Here is a 26,954-nt window from a genome sequence, read left to right as displayed (position 1 = left end):
AGTGTGTAAATTCAGTTAAATCATGTTTATAATGTGTGTATTATATTGAAAAGAAAGCGTAATTCTGCCTTGCCCAAAATTACTGGGTAGCTAGTAGCCTAGCTAGCCGTGATACACAACTAAACTGCACGATTAAGTCAGTTTTTCGAGGAGAAAAGCTGCAATTTCAACATGTTCAGGCATCCAGAATTATAACCACGTTAATAATGTTTGTAAGAAAACAAACAGTTTGTAAATCCATCAAGATTTCAGTGAGATAAGAGTATTAACATTGTGCAGGTCACTTATCTTACCTCCGTTTACCTCAGGGTCGACTGATTCCGCCAGAAAGCCAGCCTGTGGTAAGATGGCCGACCTGTGCGGACGCTCTAGACATCGACATAACACATCTAGTCATTCTATATATATATATCTATGGTTAGAATGATTAGCAAGTTAGCATGATTTTAACATGATTCACTTGTTACTAGGATGTTGCTAGCTGGTTGTTAACCTGATTAGCATGTTTCTAATATGTTGCTAGCATGTTTGTAACATGGTTAGCAAGTTACTAGCATGTTACTTACATGATTCTAGCATACTTAGTATCTTATTAGGATGTTGTTAGCATGTTTCTAGCATGATTAGCATGTTACTAACATGTTATTAACATTATTACCTTGTTTATAACATGTTGCTACCATGTGTGATTAGCATGTTTTAGCATGACTGCTAGCATGTTTCTAACATGTTGTTAGCATGATTAGCAAACTTAATAGCATGTTGCTACTATGTTTCTCGCATGATTAACGTGTTGTTAGAATGATTATTGAGTTTTTAGAATGTTAGCATTATTAACAAGTTACTTCCATGTTGCTAGCCAGATTCTAGCATTATTAACATGTTTTTAGCATTTTGTTAGCATGATTAGCATGCTACTAGCCTGTTTCTAGCATGTTTCTAGCATGATTAACACATTTCTAGCATGTTGTTAACATTATTAACAAGATACTACCATGTTGCTAACATGATTAGCATGTTAGAAACATTGTAGCATGTCTTGCTAATCATGCTAGAAACATGGTAGCAACATGGCAGAAACATGTTAATCATGCTAGAAACATGGTAGCAACATGTTATAAATATGCTAATCATGCTAAAACATGCTAACAATATGCTAGTAACATACTAGTCATGTTAACAACATGTTAAAAATGCTAAATCATGCTAGCAACATGGTAGCAACTTGTTAATCATGTTAACAACATGCTAGAAACATGCTAGTAACATGCTAGAATCATGCTACCAACATGGTAATAACTTGTTAATCATACTAATAACATGCTAGTAACATGCTAAAATCATGCTACCAACATGGTAATAACTTGTTGATCATACTAATAACATGCTAGTAACATGCTAAAAATGCTAAAATCATGTTACCAACATGATAATAACTCATGATAATAACTTGTTAATCATACTAATAACATGCTAGTAACATGCTAAAATCATGCTACCAACATGCTAATAACTTGTTAATCATACTAATAACATGCTAGTAACATGCTAAACATGCTAGAATCATGCTACCAACATGGTAATAACTTGTTAATCATACTAATAACATGCTAGTAACATGCTAAACATGCTAAAATCATGCTACCAACATGGTAATAACTTGTTGATCATACTAATAACATGCTAGTAACATGCTAAACATGCTAGAATCATACTACCAACATGGTAATAACTTGTTAATCATACTAATAACATGCTAGTAACATGCTAAACATGCTAAAATAATGCTACCAACATGGTAATAACTTGTTGATCATACTAATAACATGCTTGTAACATGCTAAACATGCTAAAATCATGCTACCAACATGGTAATAACTTGTTAATCATACTAATAACATGCTTGTAACATGCTAAACATGCTAAAATCATGCTACCAACATGGTAATAACTGGTTGATCATACTAATAACATGCTAGTAACATGCTAAACTTGCTGAAATCATGCTGCCGACATGGTAATAACTTGTTAATCATACTAATAACATGCTAGTAACATGCTAAACATGCTAAAATCATGCTACCAACACGGTAATAACTTGTTGATCATAATAATAACATGCTAGTAAAATGCTAATAATGTTAAAACATGAAAGAAACATGTTATAAACATGTTAATTATGTTAAATAACATGTTAGTAACATGCTAATCATGCTAGCAACATGCTAGTAACATGCTAGAATCATGCTACCAACATGGTAATAACTTGTTAATCATACTAATAACATGCTAGTAAAATGCTAAACATGCTAGAATAATGCTACCAACATTGTAATAACTTGTTGATCATACTAATAACATGCTAGAAGCTTGCTAACGTGCTAACAACAGGCTAGCAACATCCTAGTAAGGTGAATCATGTTAAAATCATGCTAGTAACTTGCTAATCATTCTAACATCATGCTAGCAACATGGTAGTAACATGCTAATCATGCTAACGACATACTAGCGACATGTTAATTAACTTTGAATCATGCTAACGACATGGTAATTCACATTAAATCATGCTAGCAACATGGCTAAACCATCCTAAATCATGGTAGCAACATGCTGATTTATGCTAGAAACGTGTGTTCCCACTCGGTCCCAAATGTCAATTTCAAACTTTAAGCTTTTCAACGTTATTTCAAACTTTCAGGCAAGGCTTTCCCAAGCCAACTTCAAAGTTTGTCTGTGAACTTAACTCATCTAATTTTGTACTGTAACATAAACATGGGCCATGTAGCATACTGCAGTGAATTCTAGTAGAGAGCTGTCATTCTGGTTTTACAAAAGACAACATTGTATGCTATCTCTTGTAGGTGCTTTTTTCAGGTTTACATTGTTTTCTGAGACAAAGTGTGTTTGCTTAGTGACATCCTTTGCTAGTGTTATGGAAGAATGAGTTAATTTGAGACTGTGTGAAGTATTTTGGTGGTTTTTTTTTGTTTTGTTTTTTTTTTGATGTGAAATTTACCTCAAAGCTGAAAGTTGGTATGGAAACTGTGTGAAAGAGTTCTGAAAAAGTGGTTTAAATATTGAGAAATGTGTTCTAATGATAGTAAGAGCTGTAATAAGATTCATAAAGCTATTGCAGTGAAAAAGTGGGGGTTTTAAACTAAAGAATCTCGTGGCTATGGTGCCTCATTGCAACACCTTTGAAAGTCATTCAAAAGAAACACATCTTCCCAACACTCATAAACGTCATAAATACACACACCTCTCCAAATGTGTTAAAACCACACGCACATATAGAAGAGCGCACACACTTGACTCTCAGCTGTCTATCAGGATGTTGTTGGACTTTTGAGGACATCCTCCACACAGCTGAAATCGTGAGAAAATGAGCGAATGAATGAGTGAACAGACTCTTTGGCTGATCAGCAGCCCAATGCAGCTTTGTAAAGAGAGACAGATGAGAGGACTTGACCTGGAAGGAAGCTATTATACAGAATAATCATATTGTGACGGACCCATTGTTGTATTTTTAGCATCCTGCAAACAAGTAGCCTGTGCGTGAGATATTGTGTGTTTGGGTTCCAAAAGTAACCTGTTTCAAACAGATGTCTGAGCTTGGATGTGTGGTTGTTTGTTTATGTGCGTCAGTGCGTTTTGAAGCGTGTTTTGTGTCACTGTATCACAACAACATATGTGCTGGATGTTAGACTTCTTAACTTTCCTGAAATGAAGCGGAAAAAGGTTGTTCCTGTTGTGTTGCTGTTACGTTTAGTTTCATTTGCGTGATGGTAGTTTTATTTATTTTTTTAAGTCTAATTCCTGGCTTATGATAAAAACAAAACTTCTCACCGTTAAACCTGCCTTTAGTTTAGAAATGCAGTTGAGGTCAAAAGTTTACATACACATTGCAGAATCTTCAAAATGTTAATTATTTTACCAGAACAAGAGGGAGCATACAAAATGCATGTCATTTTTTTATTTAGTACTGACCTGAATAAGATATTTCACATACAAGATATAGTCCACTAGAGAAAATAATAGTTGTATTTTATAAAAATTGGCCCCGTTCAAAAGTTTTCATACATTTGATTCTTAATACTGTTGTTACCTTAATGTTCCACAACTGTGTTTTTTTTTTTTTGTTTAGTGATAGTTGTTCATGAGTCCATTGTTTGTCCTGAACAGTTAAACTGCCTGCTGTTGAAATCCTTCAGGTCCCACAAATTCTTTATTTCAAAATTTTAGTGTATTTGAACCATTTTGCAACTATTACAGGAGGTTCAAACAACCCGGGGGGTAAACATCAGGGTAAATTTAACTTATTCTATCTTCTGGAAACAATGTAAGTATCTTCTGTAGCCTCTGAAGGGCAGTACTAAATAAAAAAATATGATATTTAGGCAAAATAAGAAAAACTTTATTTTGTTCAAAAGTTTTCACCCCCGACTCTTAATGCATCGTGTTTCCTTCTGAAGCATCAGTGAGCGTTTGAACCTTCTGTAATAGTTGCATATGAGTCCCTCAGCTGTCCTTAGTGTAAAAAGATGCATCACAAAATCATACAGTTATTGTTGGAAAGGGTTCAAATACACAAAAATGCTGAAAAACCAAAGAATTTGTGGGACCTGAAGGATTTTTCTGAAGAACAGTGGGCAGCTTAACTGTTCAGGACAAACAAGGAACTCATAAACAACTATTATTAAACAAACAAACAAACAAAAAGATTAAGGTAAGAATCAAGTGTATGTAAACTTTTGAACAGAGTAATTTTTTATAAATTCAACTACTATTTTCTTTTGTGGACTATATGTAAACGTAATTTATGTGAAATATCTTATCCAGGTCAGTACTAAATAAAAAATAACATGCATTAAAAATAATTAACATTTTGCAGATTGTGCAAGGTGTGTGTAAACTTTTGACTTCAACTGTAAGCACAATTACCTTTATTTTTCACTTTATTTAATTTATTAATTTAATTTTAATTTAATTTTGTTTTATTTAATTGTATACAATGTATTTAACTCAATTATTGCGTTATTAAGTGTACTTTACCTTGCTGTTCAAAAGTTTACCATTTAGTAAGATTTTTTATTTAAATAATTTAAGACTTTTATATTCGGTAAGGATGCATTAAAATGATCAAAAGTTGTGATGCTGTTTTTCTGATCTGTCTGTTTATCAAAGAATCCTGGAAAAAAGTGGATTCCACCAAAATATTAAGCAGCACAACTGTTTTCAATATGATAATAAGAAATGTTTCTTGAGCATGTTTTTTTTTTACATCGGCATATTAGGATGATTTTTGAAGGATCATGTAAGAAAAAGACCAAATAAAATTCAGCCCAAATGACATTTTTTGAATAGCAGATCATATTAAACTGTATATTTATATATAAAACACCAAAGTAAATGCATATTTTTATAGCAAGAAACATCACTGTGCTGATATTTTATAAATATCTTAAATTCTGTTTTTCTGGTGAACAATGTGAGATTGATTAAAATATTTTTTAAATGTCTTTATCCTGGTGGTTTTTGTTGCATATTTAACCTGCTAAGAGTTCACAATGGTGTGAAATAAAATAAAATAGTTGTTCTTATATTATCTATTATTATATATCATAAAATCCAAATACATTATTAAATAGTCCTGGTTGTTTTTTCCAAAACCATAAAACAAAATTGCTATTGGATTTAATCATGATTTGTGACAAAACATGGTTATTTTGTTAACACCATCAGTTGTCACAAACATAAGATTTTCTGTCAGATGGTGATAACAGTCAGTTCATTGGAAGTGAACCCTAGATTTCAGTATTTTTAATAAATAGAAATATTTGACATGACAGTAAAATTCATTTTCTATCTGAGTGTTGATATGTTGATCGATAGGAAGGAAAACATCTGTATTAGAAAATGTAAGAAGCAGCAGACAGAAAACCATAGCTGAATACCTCTGAACATGTTAAAATAAACACATTTTTGTCCCAGTAGTCAAGAATCTGTGCATGGTAAATGGTTTTGTTTTATTAGGTCTGTATGTTGAATTCATGTGCCAGGCGTCAATGCGAGCATTTTAATGTCTTCAGTCATCATCTCTCAGTTATTTTCTCAAGCGTGAGGTGTCGGCAGACAAAAGAGATTAATTGCAAAACATTTGGGACTTGATGACTTTATGACCCCTTACTTGTCTCCTCAGGTGAGAAAGGAAAAAATGCATCAAAGAACAGCCACCTACATTGGCTTTTAACAAGCAGGATTCCAGAAACAAAAGCAGTAAACAGTGTCCTGACAGGTCTGTCCCAGTCAATACAGGTTTGCTGGAATGCACTTAAGAATTTGACTGTTATGATGACTTATGTTGTGTGTGTGTGTGTGTGTGTGTGTGTGTGTGTGTGTGTGTGTGTGTGTGTGTGTGTGTGTGTGTGTTTGCATCATCATAGTACAGACTTCTTTTCTTTGTCAATGGAGCTGAGAGAAGATGCAGTCAGACTGACGGACGGCGATAGTAGGAAACGAGTCGGGGAACACATACCAGCACGTAACAAATCTACGATCTCTTTATAGAGTTATGTTCCATAAAATATAAACAACTTTATCAAGTGGTTCTCACACCATCGGTGTGATGTCTGCACTTGATTCATTGTGCGTCATTTATTGATCTGTATATGATATGGTACACAACATTAAGTTGGGTTACTTTACTTGAGTCATCATACTTGATTTGTTGGGCATGATTTTTATAAATGTGACCCTGGTCCACAAAACTTAAGTAGCCTTAAGTAGCACAGGTATATTTGTAGCAATAGCCAAAAATACATTGTATGGGTCAAAATTAACAATTTTTCTTTTATGCCAGAAAAACTCAAAACTTAAGTTTTGATTAGTAATATGTATCGCTAAGAAATTCATTTGGATAACTTTAAAGGCTATTTTCTTAATATTTAGATTTGTTTTGTACCCTCAGATTGCAGATAATCAAACAGTTGTATCTCGGCCAAATATTTTCCTATCCTAGCAAACCATACATCAAAAAAATGTATTCTTATTTATTCAGAATATTGACACTTATGACTGGTTTTGTGGTCCAAGGTCACATATTATTAAATGTGATCAATTATTTTATATAATTAATTTTATTTAGAAATTTATATAGAATTACTTTTGCATACTTAATTGTGATTTGCACATGAATGTGAACACAGCTCCATTTGATCACATCTGTGCCAAACGCACTTTACATTGATGGTTATTTTGGATTTATTGTGTCCTTCTACTTCCTATTTTTGTTTAAACAGCTAAAACAATGTTGTGAAAACACAAAAAGTACCACAATGAAGAGCTTAAAGGGTTAGTTCACCCAAAAATGAAAACGCTGTCATGAATTACTCACTCTCTCTCATGTTGTTCCAAACTGTAAGCCCTTCATTCATCTTCAGAACACAAATAATAAACAAGTACACAAGATATTTTTGATGAAATCTGAGAGCTTTCTGACTCTGCATAGACAGCAACACAACTGACACCTTCAAGGCCCAAAAAGGACATAGTTAAAATAGTCACATGACATCAGTGGTTCAATTTTAAATTTAAGAAGCTACAAGAATACTTGAGTACAGCACATCAAACACTGACACGGAAGAGATGAAATTGTTGAAAAAAGTAAATATTTTTGTTGTCCTTGCGCACAAAAATGATTCTCGTTGCTTTATAACATTAAGGTTGAACCACTGATGTCACATGGACTATTTTAATGATGTCCTTACACTGTAAAAAGTTTTTACCAGTTTCAACTTAAAAACGTAAGTTCAGCAGCTCCCTTAAAATTTTAAGTTTAATCAACTTCAAACTACTATTCATTTCAACTCACGACAATAAAATTAGTTAAAATGACTTGTACTTTAAAGTTGATTTAACTTACAATTTTAAGGCAGCTGCTAAACTTAAGTTTTTAAGTTGAAACTGGTGAAAACTTTTTACAGTGTACCTTTCTGGGCCTGCTGTCCAGGGTTAGAAACAGATTTCATCAAAAATATCTTAATTTGTGTTCTAAAGATGAACGAAGGTTTTAAGTGTTTGGAACGCCATGAGGTTGAGTATTAAATGACAGAATTTTCATTTTTGGGTGAACTATCCCTTTAAGGTTCACCCAAAAATTTTAATTCTGTCATTCATGTCGCTTTGAAACTAGATGACTTGCTTTCTTCTGTGGATAGAAAGATACTTTAAGAAAAGTTTTCTAACATACATTGGCTCCCAATCTTATTCAAAATGTCTTCCTTTGTGTTCTGGAGTAGAAAAAATTAGTTTTGGAAGTAAATGATGTAAATTATAACAACATTTTTGGTTGAACTGTCCCTTTAGGTTTGTGCAAAATCGCATACTGCATACTTATATGAAGAACCCACTAATTGACTGTTTAGAAATTATCTCACGTTATACGTGCAAAAATTTAGATAAACAATTTCCATGCTATGAATAATTAAATGTTTAAAGTTTATGTTAGATTTTCAAAGTGTTTTTAGCTTTTTTTATATATAAAAATCATGTATTTAGACATGATACCGCTTTTTACATGTATACATTGGAGAAGTAATCTTATACGGGTGAAGGCTTGATGCATCAATCATTGTTAGCCAGCTCCATTTTCACTGCCCTCTTTGAACCTCGTTCATGACACTTTCATGGATATACACTGCCCTCCAAAAGTTTGGAAACACCCTAGAAAAGAGGGGTTTTGGACAATATTGGCATGAATCCTTTTTAATTTGTGATAATTTTTCACTGATAAGGGACAACACAAACTACAAAAACATATATTATTACATAAACAGTCTATACATAGATTTTTTTTTTTTTCCGATTCATCAAAATATCCACCATTAGCAGCTATTACAGCTCTGCATAATCTGGGCATCCGAGCTGTCAGTTTATTCAAACATTGACTTGATATATTACTCCAAGCCTCCTGAAGGATTGGCCAAAATGATTCACACTATGCTGATATCGTCAAAAACCACACTTTGCCAGGGGTGTTTCCGAACTTTTGCAGTGCAGTGTATGAGTAAATTCAGAGTAAACTGTGAATTAACTGGACTTTACCAAAAACTCACCTTCATAAACATCAGATTTGATAGTTAAACCTGTGTATGTTAAAGGGATAGTTCACTAAAAAATGAAAATTCTGTCATTAATTACTCACCCTCATGTCGTTCAAACCCCGTAAGATGTTCGTTTATCTCCAGAACACAAATTAAGATATTTTTATTGAAATCCTAAAGCTTTCTGACCCAGCATAGATGGCAATGCAACAGCTAAGTTCAAGACCCAGAAAGGTAGCAAGGACATCATTAAAATAGTCCATGTGACATCAGTGGTTCAACCATAATGTGCTTAAGCTACGAGTGTACTTTCTGTGCGCAAATAAACCAAAAAATAACGACTTTGTTTAACAATTCTTTATTTTCATTCATTAATTGAATTCATTATTTTTGTTTTATTTTTGGTTTATTATTTTTGAATACACAAAAAATATTGTTGTAGCTTCATGAAATTATGCTTCAACCACTGATGTCACATGGACATTTTAATGATGTTCTTACTACTTTTTTGGGCCTAGAAACGTTTCAGTTGCATTGCTGTCTATGCAGGGTCAGAAAGCTCCCGGATTTCATCAAAAATATCTTAATTTGTGTTCTGAAGATGAACAAAGTTCTTACGGGTTTGGAACGACATGAGGGTGAGTAATACCTATATGTTGCTACAAATATACCCTACTTATGACTGGTTTTATGGTCCAGGGTCACATATAAAGCTTCTTAGGATTTCTGGAGCTGAAAAGATAATGCTTTTGGGAAAGTAAAGAATAAATAATCTTAAATATTTATTTTGATACAATGCCGAGTTTTTTGTGTTTTTTGTTTAGTAATAGTTGTTCATGAGTTTTTGTTTGTCCTGAACAGTTAAACTGCCCACTGTTCTTTAGAAAAATCCTTCAGGTCTCAGAGATTCTTTGTTTTTTCAGCATTTTTGTGTATTTGAACCCTTTCCAACAATGACTGTATGATTTTGAGATCCATTTTTTCACACTGAGGACAACTGAGGGACTCATATGCAACTATTACAGAAGGTTCAAATGCTCACTGATGCTTCAGAAGGAAAAACAATGCATTAAGAGCCAAGGGGTGAAAACTTTTGAACAGCATGAAGATGTGTACATTTTTCTTATTTTGCCTAAATATCATATTTTTTTCATTTACTACTGCCCTTCAGAAGCTACAGAAGATCTTGCATGTTTCCCAGAAGACAAAATCTGTTAAATTGACCCTGATCTTCAAATTAAAAAAGGCTCTTAATGCATTGCGTATTCTTCTGGAACATCAGTGACTGTTTGAAGCTTTTGTAAGAGTTGCATATGAGTCCCTCTGTTGACCTCAAAGGAAAAGGTTAAAATACAGAAAAATTATAAAAAAAACAAAGAATTTGTGGGTTAAGGACAAACAAGGGACTCATGTACTCTGTACATGAACATCACTAAATGCAAAAAAAAAAAAAAAAAGAAACAGATGTGGATCATTCAGGTAACAGCACAGTATTAAGAACCAAATGTTAAGAACCAACTTTTGAACAGGGTCATTTTTATAAAGTAAACTATTATTTTGTCTGGTGGACTATATGTATCTTATTCAGGTCAGTACTGAATAAAAATAACATGCATTTTGCATGATCCCTCTTATTTTAATGATGCATAAAATAAAAATCGATAATTTTGACCTATATGTTGCTACAAAGGTCCAGGGTCACATAAAGCTTCTTAGAATCTCTGGAGCTGAAAAGATAATGCTTTTGGGAAAGTGAAGTATAAATATATAATCTTAAATATGTATTTTGATACAAAGCCAAGTTGGATACACCACTTAAGTTTCTTTAGCAAGTGGTGCTTGTTTTTGGTTCTGCGTGCTTGTAAACCTGTAAACACAATGCCTTGCTGATATCCCTTCCAGCAGAATGGGCCTTTGTTTGAGGGACACAAACCGAACTCTAAACACAGGAATCACAAAACAATAAGCATCCTCCAACTGTAACCTCCTCCTCCCTCCTTGTCGTGCCACCTTTCCATTTAGACAGCTGGGTTCGGGGGGCTGAGAAGGAGGAGGGGGAAGCCTCCATCTTTCAACCCTCTCCTCCGTTTACTATGCCACTATCCTTCCTTCTTCTCTTTCTTCGCCTAAGCCCTCTCTTCCTCGTGCGGCTCAGCCGAAGGCGGACCGCAACAGGAAATCGGCAAAAAACAAGGCGCAAAAACCTCTGAGTAAACTTCCAGGTTCTATTTCTCCCTCTTCCTGATGGGAAGTCTTTTCTGAATAAGTGGGAAAATGCTTTTCAGATCTTCACTCTGCATCTCAATGCTCAGATTGCTCTGAAGCTTTACCAGCGAAACCATTGTGTTACACTGACGAAAGGGGAAATTGGGGGTTGCTCACATAAACATGATCTTGCTTTTGATTCACACGCTTCTCTTTTGAAACTGGGCCGTTTAGCAGAAAGAGCTGCTGAGATGATTTATTCCTAACAGAAGAGGTGTAAGGAGTTCAAATGACCGCATGGGTTTCTCTTTCATTCCGTTGACATGCGTGCACGCTCTCAGCCTTTATCTTTGCCTCTGAGGGAAGGTCAAATTATAAGCATGAATTGGATTTGTGTGAGTTACAAGTTGAAGGTCCTCTTACATCACGCTAATTAGACACAGTGTCTGGGATTAATGCACCAATGGGGAGCACTAAAGCCACAAGGTTAATGACTATCATGTGAATGCTCACCAAGAGAAGCGTTTGCTTTGTCTGAATTCACTGATTTTAATTTCATACATTTTATGTGGGCTTTGATGTCGGGACTTTAAATCATGTTTAGATGTGGTCCAGTGAACTTTGAACCCTGTGATGAGCTAATATGTTTTCTGTTGCACTTTATGGTTTGTCTTGCCTGGTTTGAGTTTCGAACATGCAAATAGACAAAGAGTTGTTTGAGCTGTTTGGTGGTTCTTCAACTTTGAGACCCAGGGATGTTGGTATGTCCCAGGGGTTGGTGTTTTTGTTTTTTGTTTTTTTGTTTTTGGCAATTTTCAGACAAGCTGTTAAAATTCCAGCCTTGATCTTGATAAATGTCAGAAACTCTTCCAACTTTTTCCCCATTGTTTTCATCATTTTTTGCTGGTTTTCAAAACCCCCTTATTCATGGATTTTATCATTTTAACTTTTTCCAGACCCAAACTTTTAGTCTTAAAATAAATATGGCAATTTTCTATTGTGAACATGATGAATAGTTGCATGTTTAACACTATGATGATATGAAGAATAAGTGAAAAAAGCATGAATAATTTCAATATTTATAATAAAATATTTTTATAATGTGATAATTCCAGACGTAATTTAAAGAGTATGAAAATAATATATAATTGTGTACAGTTGAGGTCAAAAGTTTACATACACCTTGCAGAATCTGCTAGTTCATTATTTTACCAAAAGAAGAGGGATCATACAAAATGCATGATAATTTTTATTTAGTACTGACCTGAATAAGATATTTCACCTAAAAGATGTTTACACATAGTACACAAAAGAAAAAAATAGATAAATTTATAAAAATTACGCCGTTCAAAAGATTACAAACACTTGAATTTTCAATACCGTGTTGTTACCTGAATGATCCACAACTGTCTTTTTGTTTAGTACTAGTTGTTCATGAGTTCATTGTTTGTCCTGAACCAATAAATTGCCTGCTGTTCTTCAGAAAAATCCTTCAGTTCTAAGAGATTATTTAGTTTTTCAGCATTTTTGTTTATTTGAACCCTTTCCAACAATGACTGTATGGTTTTGAGATCCATCTTTTCACACTGAGGAAAACTGAGGGACTTATATGCAACTATTACAGAAGGTTCAAACACTCTCTGATGCTTTAGAAAAAAAAATTATGCATTAAGAGTCAGGGGGTGAAAACTTTTGAACAGAATGAAGGAGTACATTTTTCTTATTTTGCCTAAATATCTTCTTTTTTTCTTCAAATTCAAGAAGCTTTCATCCCCCAGCACTTAATGTATCGTGTTTTCTGGAACATCAGTGACTGTTTGAACCTTTTATTATAGTTGCATATGAGTCCCTCAGTTGTCCTTAGTGTGAAAAGATGAATCTCAAAACCATACAGTCATTGTTGGAAAAGGTTCAAAATGCTAAAAAAAAAAACAACACCTCTGATTGGCCAATAATGCATCCCTAAATTCAACAGAAACGTGTTTGATTAGTTATAAAGCTCAACGCTGGACAAAACAGTGCGTAAAAGCAATTGATTCAGTGTGACTGAATCTAAATGTAATTCCGCAAAGTGACACGTCATTCATTTTCACATTTCATTTTAATCTTGACAGCTGTAATATGTTGTTTAATTTTACAGAAGGCATTTTTTGCCTCTTTGTCTTGAATGTATGGAGCATTTTTCTTAATTCTGGTGGCATTTTGCCACAAGCCCTCATTAATTTCCAAACCTGTGATAAACCCAATACAAAATGTAACAGTGTTAGAAAAAACTAAGTGGTGGGAGTTTACATTACTTTCATAATAGAAAAACCAAAAGTGTAAATAGATTAACGAAATAGACTAGTGAGAGTGTGAACAATTTTATTTAAGAAGAATTTTATTTTCTGTTAGTACACAGGGCCAAAATAGCCCACTGTTGGAGAAATACAGTGGAACAGTACATTCAGTTTGTGGAATTGTTAGTATTATCGTCATCTGAATGTGTTTTTTTGCCCCACTGAGAAAAACAATAGAAGCCATCACAGAAATTCTAATAGTTTCCACTACAAATACCATTACAAACCATCAAATTTTAACCATTAAAATTATTAAAATGGTTTTCTGTATGTGTTTTGGGACATATTCTATTAGTATTAAGTGGTTTTGACAAGCCACCAATAGAAGGCGACCAATTACAGTATCAGTAGAAACCCACATGATCCATTACAGTTTCCAGTAAAACCAATGCAAGTCTCAATATAACCAGTAAAACCATTACACATTTTGTAATGATGTCTATTGTTTTTTTCAGCAGGGTGGTCATGCTTGATACACAACGCCTGAGAAATCATGTGTTGCGGCTTTTAAATTATGTCATGTTTTATAGCAGATGATCAAAAGTTTTATTGCCATTTCTCTCACTGACAATAAATTATTCATAACTTGACTTTACAGACCAAAAGCATTTGAACTATGTTATAATACAATTCCATTATTTGTGTTAATGTAGAATGGAGGAAATCTAATGTTGTGGGCAAACCGTTAGATGCATGCCGGCCCACATGAGGAAGTGCGTGTGTGGGTATTCCCACAAGGGATGACTACAGTGTAAGAAGAACTGCAGGTGGAGAAAGAATGCAAGTGAGTCCACTTTGGTACCAACAGGTGCCCAAGCACCTGCCCATCTGTCAGTACAGTGTGTGTGTGTGCACGTGTTTGTCTATGCGTGTTCGCGTGTGTGCCAAGTGAACGCCGACCCGCTCACTTTGATACAAGCTCTTCTTTCCGCTAATCACTTGACAAAATCCTCTTCAGATCCTCTTTAGAAACATATCAGATTTCCGAGAGGAATGAAGGGTGAGAATTAAGACTTTGAAATTAAAAAATGACCTCTGGTAAATAAATTAAAGGTGCTGAAATGTAACTAAACAGGATAAATGGAAGTCTAGTTATAGGTTTAGATTATCACATGTAATTAAATAAGTCACAGGTCTTAAACTTGAACATTTCATAAACACACATGCACATCCGTATATACCACATCTAATCCCATCATTCATCTGCAGCCTTTAAAAAGGGCAGCTGCCCTTCTTCAAAACACACAACCCCCAAGATCATATTTCCCACCCATAGCCTCGGGTGAGAGTCGAGGGGCTCATGTTCGGCGAGGAATAAAGGTTTAGCGCATGAAGACAAAATAGTATTCGGTTCTGGCATAAATAAGATGCTTTCAAGCCAACTTTCGGGTTTTTCATCTTTGACAAAAACACAAGTTAATCAAAGCTAATCAGCATTCCAGTGCCAAGAAACGGAAATTTCCTAACTGATCTCACGCCAACACAAAATGAGGAGGGTGTAACTGCTTTTTTGGAAGATAACGCCATTCCTCTTTATCTCTAACTGAAACAGTCAATATGTGGATGTTTTTTTTTTTTTTTTTTTTTTTATATTAGTCAGTGCCAGATATTCATGTTTTTCTATTCTTCTACTTTTTATTATATGACTGACTCACCTCAATCATTCATCACCAAACAAACTATGCTTCCTGGTAACCATATGTACATGTTACAACAGTTACAAAACCATATCTGTCAGTATGTTTGCTATAGGCTAATATAAATCAAACTGTGTACACAACATGCATGCTACACCTCAAAAAAAAAAAAAAAAAAAAAAAGTGGGAGAACTTCTAAGAATTGTACTTCTAATTTCTATTAAGATCTTAACATATATATTATGTATATATGAAACCGTTTGTATTGATATTTTGAATTAGTTTCTATTTTTCTGTTTTCATTTTAATTTAGTTAAAGGTTTAGTTGTGGGTTGTACGTTTTATTAGTTTTTATTTCAGTTTTAGCTTTAATACATAAAGTTAAACCAAATTAAAATAAGAAATTCTGCCTTGGCAGCTAGCTTAAATACTTTTTTAATATTTTAATTTTATTTTATTTTAAGTAATGAGATGTTTTATTGTTTATTAAACTATAACTCTGTTATATGTGACCCTAGACAACAAAACCAGCCATAAAGTTTTTTTTTTTTTTTTTTTTTTTTTTTTTGAAAATTGAGATTTAAACAAGTAAATGCATGTAAATGTATGGTTTGTTAGTATAGGACAATATTTGGCCATGATACAAATATTTGAAAATATAAAAATCTGAGGGTGCAAAAAAAATCTAAATATTGAGAATATCACCTTTAAAGTTGCCCAAATTAAGTTCTTAAGCAATGCATATTACTAATCAAAAATTAAGTTTTCATATATATATATGGTAGGAAATTTACCAAATATCTTCATGGAACATGATCTTTACTTAATATCCTAATGATTTTTGGCATTTTGACTCATACAATGTATTTTTAGCTGTTGCTACAAATATACCCGTGCTACTTAAGACTAGTTTTGTGGTTCAGGGTCACGTATGTAAAATTATCAATTTATTATCACTTTGTATTTCGTATAAAATATATGTAGATTAAAGAAGTGTTTCTATTGACTCATATATCATCTGTTATCTGTATAACCTGCTGAAATGTAGCGTTGTTGTTCTAGAGTGAAAAATGTGAAATGGGTTGTAGTCAGACCCCATAAGTATTTTCGCAGCGGGAGCTGGAGTCCCTGTGGGTTTCCAGCAGGAAACTGCCTTCCAAACAGCCACTTCCCCTACAATAACACACACATTTATCCGTTTATCGCACAACAGGCTCTTGGGTGGTGAGATAGTGTTGTGATATACCTATAGTGTTATGATTATATATAGTGGCATAGCTGTACATGATGACAGCGCGTGGGAATCGGTGTATGTTCCAAGTTATTTTGGCTCTTCAGTCTGTGATAACTGTCCGACATGTGTTAAACTGCTTACCGATACAGTAGCATTTGTTTGGTCATTGTTCAGACCCCCTGGAACTGTGATTCATTTGTAAATGATCTTGGTTTTACTGACCTCTGTGGCTCCAGTCCTTTTGGGTAAACATGCTAAGGTTTTGGGGGTCACTAGGGTCGTAAAGTGTCTCTTTGCCCCACTAGGGTCATTCTAGCAGGAACTGTGAGTGGCCGCTAATGGTCCCAGACATGATCTCCTTCCTGCGCTATGGATGTCAATAGCTTTACCCTCTAACCCTCACCCTGCTTGTAAGTGGAAAAACACATGCAGAGCTGTGAAAGAAAAGGCCCACGATGAGGTTAGTGGACAATTTTACGCAGAGTTAAAGGAATAGTTTTGCTTTAAAATGAAGACTCTGACATCATTTACTCAACCTCATGTCATTCCAGAACACAAAAGAAAAAAAAGAAAAAATGTACTGGCTGGTCTTTTACGTGTTATTACAAGTGAATTCAACTGAAGAAGTAAATCAGTCAGATTGGCATACTAATCACTGAACTGATTCATTGTTAGAATGAGACACAGAAAAATGATTTGTTTTTTGTTTTCTAAAGAATGAGCTTAAGAGTTCCGGATATCAGAGAAGAACAACTTCAATTTTTTAGCTTGTTCCTCATGAGACATTACAGTTGAAGTCAAAAAGTTTACATACACCTTGCCGAACCTGCAAAATAAGAGTGATCATACAAAATACTTTTTTTTTTATTTAGTACTGACCTGAACAGGATATTTTACATAAAAGATGTTTACATAAAGTCCAGAAGAGAAAATAATAGCATTTTTTTTTGTGTGTATTTAAACCCTTTCAAACAATGACTGTATGATTTTAAGATCCATAATTTTACACTGAAGACAACTGAGGGACTCATATGCAACTATTACAGAAGGTTCAACCGCTCACTGATGCTTCAGAAGGAAACATGATGTATTAAAGGAACACTCCACTTTTTTTGGAAATAGGCTCATTCTCCAACTCCCCCCGAGTTACTAAGTTGCTAAGTAGCTTAGCATAGATCATTGAATCCTATTAGACCAATAGCATCGTGTTCAAAAATGACCAACGAGTTTCGATATTTGTCCTATTTAAAACTTGACTCTTCTGTACTTATATCGTGTACTTAGACCAGTGGAAATGCTTCAATTTTCTAGGCTGATAGGCCGTAATATGGCCGAAGCAAACTTCCTTGACTATTACGCCGGAATGGAAGTGTAGATCCTAATCTTATCAGCCTAGAAACTCGCAGCTTTGCATTTCCACCGGTCTTAGCACACTATATAACTACAGAAGAGTCAAGTTTTAAATACAACAAATATGGAAACTCGTTGGTCATTTTTGAACGCGATGCTACTGGTCTAATAGGATTCAATGATCTATGCTAAGCTATGCTCGAACTGATATCGCCAGAACAGGAGAACGGCTGAATGGATTTCAAAACGGAAAAAATCAATTTATTAACTCGGGGGGAGTTGGAGAATGAGCCTATTACCAAAAAAAGGTGGAGTGTTCCTTTAAGAGCCTTGGGAGAAAACCTTTTGAATTTGAAGATCAGGGTAAATTGAACTTATTTTGTCTTCTTTGAAACATGTTAGTATCTTCTGTAGCTTCTGAAGGGCAGTACGAAATGAACAAAAAAAAAAAAAAAGATATTTAAGCAAAATAAGTAAAATATACAAATCTTCATTCTGTTCAAAAGTTTACACCCCCGGCTCTTAATGCATTGCTTTTCCTTCTGGAGCATCAGTGAGCGATTGAACCTTCTGTAGTAGTAGCATACGAGTCCAACAGTCATTGTTGGAAAGGGTTCAAATACATAAAACTGCTGAAAAACCAAAGTATTTGTGGGACCTGAAGGGTTTTTCTGAAGAGCAGTTGTCAGTTTAACTGTTTAGGACAATAAAAGAAACTATTATTTTCTCTTGTAGACTATATAAACATCTTTTATCTAAAATATCTTATTCGGGTCAGTACTAAATAAAAAATAACATGCATGCATTTGTATGATCCCTCTTAATTTGGTAAAATAATTAACATTTCGCTTGAGAAGCACTGTTACTTGAATGAAATTTGAGAACCAAATCAGTTAGATTTGTGTAAGAATCACTTTAAAACTGGTTTTGTGAACCAGACCGATGTCAACAGATTAAGTGAAAGAATCTGACTCAAGAATAATTTGTTTATGAATCTGTTTATGCTAATTCTCTACTTTTCTAAATCTATTGTATGGTTTCAGAAGATTGTGAATACAGGACATGGGTCATACGGGTTATTTATAATAGTTTTATGCAATTTTTGTTTCTTTTTGGAGCTTGAGTGGATAGTTTACTCAAAAAATATGTCATCATTTACTCACGTTCATGTCATTTCAAACCTTTATGTCTTTCTTTCTTCAATGAATCCCAAAAAAGAGACAACGGGTTGAAGGTCCAAATTGGAGTTTCAATGCAGCTTCAAGGGGTTCTACACAATCCCAGCAAAGAAATAAGGGTCTCATCTAGCAAAACGATTGGTCATTTTCTAAAAAAGTAAAAATTATATATGTTTTAACCACAAATGCTTTTCTTCCACTTGCTCTGCAATGCGCTTCCTTGACTCCACGCATTACGTAATTATGTTGGAAAGGTCGTGCATGGTTATTTCTATGTCTGTGTGACCTTTTTAACAAAAAGCTCCATCTCATTTTCTCCTCCAACTTCAAAATCGTCCAAAATCATTTTACCTTTTTTTGTAAAGGGCATTTGACTTTCTTTGCCTGTTCGCTTTGTAAACACTGGGTTGGTACTTCCGCCTACATCACGCATGAGCTTTCCAACATGACTACATAATGAGTGAAGTCGAGCTAATGCAAGATAAGTATTTTCATTTTGTTTTTTTAGAAAATGACCTATTGTTTTGCTAAATAAGGCTCTTATTCCTCGACTGGGATTGTGTAGAGCTCTTTGAAGCTGTAATTTGGACCTTCAACCCATTGGCCACCATTGTAGTCCAATTTATAGAGAAAAATCCTGGAATGTTTTTCTCAAAAACCTTGAATTATTTTCTACTGAAGACAGAAAGACACAAACATCTTGGATGACATGGGGGTGAGTAAATTATCAGGAAATGTGTATTCTGGAAGTGAACTAATCCTGTAATACATTTTTAATTTGCTGCTTATTAATAGTAAGTAAGGTAGTTGTTTGTAGTAGTTATGTTTAGTTACAAAGTTAAAATTTCCTTCAGTTTTTGTAATTTCGCAGAAAAGAGCAGCCAGTGCAGTTGTTCAGAATCTCTCCCTTCGTTAAACAAGTCAAACAGGTTTGGAATGACATTAGGAAAAAAAAATGATGACAGAATTTCTATTTGTGAGTAAACTAATCTTTTTATTATTCAGTATTGGTCAAGATTTGGGATTTTATACATAGATGACTAGATAAGTATGCAGATTGATATACACTCTCTGTCTATCTGTCTCTATAGAGTGAGATATATTCAGATTGACAGGGTAGACAAGAGGGTTTAACAGCAAAATAAATGACCAGCTCTTTAGGAATGTTCACTGACCGCTCTCCTTTCTTACGGCCCCCGGGGGAACAGAGGCCTGATGGGGCACTTAACACTCTCAGACATGCAAATCTTTCACACTCTACATTAGAGCCCATTACTTTGACTCAACGGGCCGTCCAGTCACCGGTGTTAGTTTGTATTGTCCTTACGCATGGATTTCGCTTCTCAATGGGTCAGCTCTCACACATTTCAACCTCTTAACACGGTGGCCTGGTTAGCAGCTTTTGCAATGCAGGGGTCACAGGCTCTTGTTTCCTATAGCTCTACACTGCTGTGCATTGCTGTAATACTTTCTCCTTCTGCAAAGACCTCCCATGGTTTTATTGTGGTTCATCCTCACCCCATTTGAACTGAATGCTACTGTCATGGATCACGAGTAATAAATGCAGGCTGCATACCTAAACTCCATACAAAAAGATTTATAAATTATCACTTTTCTCCACGAGTGTCTACAAATGGGGGACTGACCTGCCAAAAGCAGCATGAACTATCCAGTCACCAGCATCCAAAACAGAGAGCATACAAACTAAGTCAGCCGTAGTATTGTTGTAAGACAAAAGTTTACATATACCTTGCAGAATCTGCAAAATGTTAATTATTTTACCAAAATCAGAGGGATCATACAAAATGCATGTAGTGTTTTATTTAGTACCGACCCGAGTAAGATATTTCACATAAAAGATGTGTATATATAGTCCACAAGAGAAAATAATAGTAGGGTTTATCAAAATGACCCTGTTCAAAAGTTTACATACACATGATTCTTAATACTGTGTTACCTGAATGATCCACAACCATTTTTTTCTTTTTTGTTTTCTTTTTTTTATTGATCATGAACCCCTTATTTGTCCAGAACAAATAAACTGGCTGCTGTTCTTCAGAAAAATCCTTCAGGTCCCACAAATTCTTTGGTTTTTCAGCATTTTTGTGTAATTCAACCCTTTCCAACAATGACTATATGATTTTGAGATCCATCTTTTTATACTGAGGACAACTGAGGGACGCTCACTGATGCTTTAGAAGAAAATACGAAGCATTAAGAGCTGGGGGTGAAAACTTGAATTTGAAGACCAGGGTAAATTTACCTTTTTTTTGTCTTCTGGGAAATATGTAAGTCTCTTCTGTAGCTTCTAAAGGGCAGTACTAAATGAAAGAAAAATATAATATTTAGGCAAAATAAGAAAAATGTACATGCTCATTCCATTTAAAAGTTTACACCCCCGGCTCTTAATGCATTGTTTTTCTTCTGAAGCATCAATGAGAGTTTGAACCTTCTGTAATAGTTGCATATGAATCCCTCAGTTGTCCTCAGTGTGAAAAGGTGGACCTCAAAATCATACAGTCAATTGCGGAAAGGGTTCAAATACACAAAAATGCTGAAAAACCAACTAATCTGTGGGACCTGAAAGACAAAAAATCACAGTTGTGGATCATTCAAGCAACAACATAGTGTTAAGAATCAAGTGTATGTAAACTTTTGAACAGGGTAATTTTTATAAATTCAGCTATTATTTTATCTTGTGGACTACATATATACGTCTTTTATGTGAAATATCTTATTCAGGTCATTAATAAATAAAAAATAACATGCATATTGTATGTTCCCGCTTATTTTGGTACAATAATGTATGTAAACTTTTGACTTCAACTGTATGCACATTTTGTACCCTGTTTACCCCAAAAGAGTGTGTGTTAGTACTTTTTGAGTACTAATTTACAAGCCCAGTGACAGCTTTTGCACAAATGATGTACAGCTGAATGTGATAAAATACCCCTGTGGTTGCTCTTCTAGGACATCTGTGTGACTTCAGGAGAACATAGGCTACTTATGAGAAAAGCTCTAGCATAATTAGCTTGCCGTTTCTAAGTGGTTTTATACAGTATTCCAAGGTATCACGTGGTTTCACGTAAGTGTCCAAATACATTTGGAGGTATTTTATTAGCATACTGAGTGTTAAAGAGTTCCACAGAAAGGAAAATTATCAAGTACTACACATATTTTTGTCTACTGAATTATGCTTTTTTAGCAAATGTGATTACGACCATGACCATCTTAACCTGAAATGTGGGTTTTTACCTAACCTTCTGCGTAACACCACACTGAACCAGTTTCATACGGTTTTACACAATGCATGAGGTTTTGTGACTCATACAAGCTGTTTACAACCGCCAGTCATTTCCAGAGACATGGCAACATAGTTTTGCTATGGTACCATTTGAATAAACAAAATCCTCTTGAGTTAAAAGCACATTTGTGGGGTGCAAATAACAGAGGAACCTAAATGAAGATTATATTTAAAAAGAAAGGTAAACAAAACAAGATTGCAATGCAAGACTGCACTTTTTGCATATAAGAAAGCTCATGCATGTGTTTGTTCATGGTCGAATGGATTCCGCAGCAAGTTGGGGATCCCGCCAAGGGGTGTTCAGTTTGTTTGGTCAGGGCTGAGAGAGTTTACATCTCAGGGAATCCCCGTCATTGATGCTTAGGCGTCAAAGGAGGGAGATTACAGACTATACTGCAATTTCTGTACTTTTTGCATACTTGAATAGTTACTTAGTTACCACTGCATTACATTCACATTTACATTTATTCATTTAGCAGACGTTTTTATCCAAAGCGACTTACAATTGGGAATACAACAAGTGATTCATCCTAAGGAGGCAGATCAACATAGGAAGTGCTCAAAAATACCATATATCAGGCATTGTTAGAAGAGTGCAGGCTAGAAGGGGAAGATCAAGAAAGAGAGGAGAACAGGCTAGAAAGGGAGGATCAAGAAGAGAGGAGGACATTTTTTTTTTTTATAGAGTCACATAGTGTCGAAAAAGATGGAAAGCATATTCACAGTCCAAGGTGTGCACTGCATGTCACGTCTCTGTAAAGAGTGAAAGTACAATAGTACGATGCTGGGTATTGTAGGGAAACTCCATCATCGTGCTCTATGAAAGAGATACTTAAGAGAAGTGGTCAAAACACACACACACAGTTTTTGAGTACTCAAAAGAATTTATTGCAAAAACTTCAAATCGCCAAAGCAGCTTTTTAAAACTTGAATGGACCCTCGGTTCCTTTATCATGTAATAAATAAATGCAATGGTCTACATAAGTGCAGAAAGGAACCAGATAAAAAACAATCTATATACATGATATGTACAGTAAACGTTTTGCACACTATATCAACACATTTGTATGTTCATAATGTCTCTTCCCACTCTGAAAAGAGATTTTACAGTAATACTGGAAGCAGTGCAGTATGTGATGCCATACTGACAGACATATTTACATTCTAGCAACCAGGCTCAGCCTGTTTACTGCATTTTCCTATACAAAGCACATACAGCTATTCATTTCATGTTAATAATATAATATTTGAAAGCATATTCACAGTCCAAGGTGTGCGCGCTTGTGTTAACTAGAGTGAAAGCTGGAAGATTCGGATTCTGTGGATACAGATGACATTCCTCCTCTTTTCTTTGGTAGAATTTTCAGACTCGACCCCCGGCTGGGAGATAGAGCGCTGCGGGCGGACTTCTTGAACTTTACCCCCAGAAACGCGTATAGGATGGGGTTGAGGCAGCAGTGAAAGTACGCGAGAGCCTCCGTCACGAAGATCCACTTCTGTAGACCCTGCTCCAACTCGCAGCTGTGGGGAATCACCTCCAGCATCATCAGCGTGTCCAACAGGATCCCTCCGCAATACGGCAACCAGCAGACGAAAAAGCACACGATCAGAACCACGGTGGTCTTGAGCGCCTTGCGCTTCTGTGTGCCCTTGGAACCGCGCGACAGCTTGGAGATGATGATGCAGTAGCAGATGAGAATGACGAGCCCGGGTAGCACGAAGCCCACCAAGATGTGCTGGAAGCGGAAAGCGACCACCCAGGTTGTGAACGAGTCTTGTGGGTAAATGCGCTCGCAGAAGGTGCGGATAGAGCTGCTCTCCGCTTTGGCGAACACCAGGTCGGGAACAGTGAGGAGCGCGGCGGGGAGCCACACGCCCACGTAAATGATGCGATTGGCTAGGAGTTTCCTCGGACCTTGGCTGTTCGTGGCACGCACCACGGCGAGGTACCGGTCCAGGCTGATGAAGGCGAGGATGAGGACGCTGCTGTATAAATTCACCGTGTAAATCATATGCACGGCCACGCACATGAACCCTCCGAAGTACCAGTCTTTGGCCGCGTCCACGGCCCAGAACGGCAGGGTGAGCACAAACAGAAGGTCCGCCACCGAAAGGTGCAGGCGGTACTTGTCCGTCATGGTTCTGGATTTCTTCTGGCAGCCCATTACCAGAACAACCAGTCCGTTTCCGATAAGACCCAAAACAAATATGATTCCGTACACGGTTGGAAGAAAGATCCTCTGGAAGTCGTGACTGACCTCCACATCGCACGGAACCTCAAAGTTGGCTCCAATGTCCCCGGAGCCGAACTCAGAGTTGGTATCATTTGATAAATCATCTTCAAAGACGATGTGCTGCAAAAAAGTGAACAACGTAAGAAACAAATACTTTTACACTTTAAGTATTTAAATTCAAACTTAACTGAATATAGAATAAATAAATAACTGTTGACTTACTTCGTAATATGCCATCTTTAAAACACTCCTCCAGTGCTGTCAGTCTCCAGTAAGCCTACAGTGATTTTCTGAAGAGCTGTGGAGCTCAGACGATTTTAAATACCCCTCTCGAGCGCGGAAGCTCCGCCCCCTCACAACAAGCGCGCTCCAGTCTGCAGACTCGCGCTCACGGGTAGCTGCATCTGCGTCTTCCGCAAACACTCTTTTCCTGTTTTCGTGCTCAGAATTTGGTGTGTGATTGAAGAAAACGACGTCCTGTGACGAAAATTAGATGTATTTCTAAGGAAATATTCGCACAAAGCTAGTTTACTTTGCTTATCCCAAACTCTGCTCACAAATGTTGATAAAATATATGTAATATATATAATAAAAAAATGTTATAATTTTACAAATGAGGTCAAAAGTTTACATACACCTTGCAGAATCTGCAGAATGTTGATTATTTGACCCAGATAACAGGGTTAATACAAAATACGTGTTATTTTTTATTTAGCCTAGTACTGACCTGAATAAGATATTTCACATAAAATATGTTTACATACAGCCCACAAGATAGTTCACAGTTCAAAAGTTTACACACATTTGATACTTAATACTGTTACCTGAATGATTCACAGCTGTGCTTTTTTGTTTGTTTAGTGATAGTTGTTCATGAGTCCCTTGTTTGTCCTGAACAGTTAAACTGCAACTCTTCTTCAGAAAAACCCTTCAGGTCCCGCAGATTTTTTTTAGCTTTTTTTGTGTGTATTTGAACCCTTTGCAACAATGACTGTATGATTTTGAGATTCATCTTTTCACACTGAGAACAACTGAGAGACTCATATGCAACTATTACAGAAGGTCCAAACGCTCACTGATGCTCCAAAAGGAAAAACGATGCATTAGGAGCCAGGGGTGTAAACTTTTGAATGGAATGAGGATGTGTACATTTTTCTTATTTTGCCTAAATATCTTTTTTTCCATGTAGTACTGCCCTTCAGAAGCTACAGAAGATACTTACATGTTTGCCAGAAGACAAAATAACTAAAATTTTCCCTGATCTTCAAATTCAAAAAGTTTTCACCTCCCGGCTCATAATGCATTGTTTCTCCTTCTGAAGCATCAGTGAGCGTTTGAACCTTCTGTAATAGTTGCATATGAATCCCTCAGTTGTCCTCAGTGTGAAAAGATGGATCTCAAAATCATAGTCATTGTTGGAAAGAATTCAAATACACAAAAATGCTGTAAACCAAAGAATTTGTGGGACCTGAAGGATTTTTCTGAAGAACAGCGAGCTGTTTAACTGTTCAGGACAAACATGGGACTCATGAACAACTATCACTAAACATAAAAACAACACAGCTGTGGATCATTCAGGTAACAACACAGTATTAACAATCAAGCGTGTGTAAACTTTTGAACAGGGTCATTTTTATAAACTCAACTGTTATTTTGTCTATATGTAAACTGCTTTTATGTGAAATACCTGACTCAGGTCAGTACTAATAGAAAATAACACATTTTGTATGATCCATCTTATTTTGGTCAAATAATTAACATTTTAATTAAACTTTTTGAATTCAATTGTACATGTTTCCTTGTATGTTTATAATATATGTGTTTGCTATGCGTCAGGAATGGCTGTCAGTTGAATTGTGATAGTGACATTAAATTTGGCTCACTTACTATAACTTTCAAAACACTTTTAAATGTCATTCAGCCAGAGGCTTCAGATCAGATCAGAAGATTACACACACACACACACACACACACACACACACACACACACACACGCACAAACACTTGTGAAAGTGTTGTCATACTTTGAGGTTGCTGTGTGAAAAGTATACACAAACACTTTCTATGTTAACAATAATTGAAATTAAATCAGAAAATAAGGTGAGCTTAAAAACATACTGTATGTAAATCCCTTAAGTGCTCTGAGCTGTTTATGTTTTGCATACCTTGAATGGCTGTTTTATCACATTTAGAAGGTGCTAATGTGTGGATGATCAGATAAAATCACAGAGGCAGTCTGAGTGATCACAGATCGTACAGTTCTCCCTTTGTTCAAAACACCCAAACCCCAAAGTAAAATTAACTTAAATCATTTATATGCATATACATCCCTATGTTTACAAGTATAGTGGGGCAACTGGGAAAATGTGACA

The 26,954-nt window shown here is 35.5% G+C and overlaps 1 protein-coding gene across 1 annotated transcript; it reads right to left on the bottom strand.

The window, feature by feature from the left end:
- Positions 1 to 23,219: 23,219 nt before the first annotated feature.
- On the bottom strand, positions 23,220 to 24,893 carry cxcr4a (chemokine (C-X-C motif) receptor 4a). The gene is made up of 2 exons (XM_073851862.1): positions 24,805 to 24,893; positions 23,220 to 24,702 (listed from the first exon to the last, which is right to left on the bottom strand). Exons 1-2 carry the CDS (start codon positions 24,817 to 24,819, stop codon positions 23,635 to 23,637), a joined length of 1,083 nt encoding a protein of 360 aa, XP_073707963.1. The 5' UTR covers positions 24,820 to 24,893; the 3' UTR covers positions 23,220 to 23,634.
- Positions 24,894 to 26,954: the final 2,061 nt, after the last annotated feature.

The sequence above is a fragment of the Garra rufa genome, chromosome 12 (genome assembly GCF_049309525.1).
Source record: "Garra rufa chromosome 12, GarRuf1.0, whole genome shotgun sequence".
NCBI lineage: Eukaryota > Metazoa > Chordata > Actinopteri > Cypriniformes > Cyprinidae > Garra > Garra rufa.
Note: the sequence above shows the minus strand (reverse complement) of the source record. Positions and strands in the feature narration are given on the sequence as shown.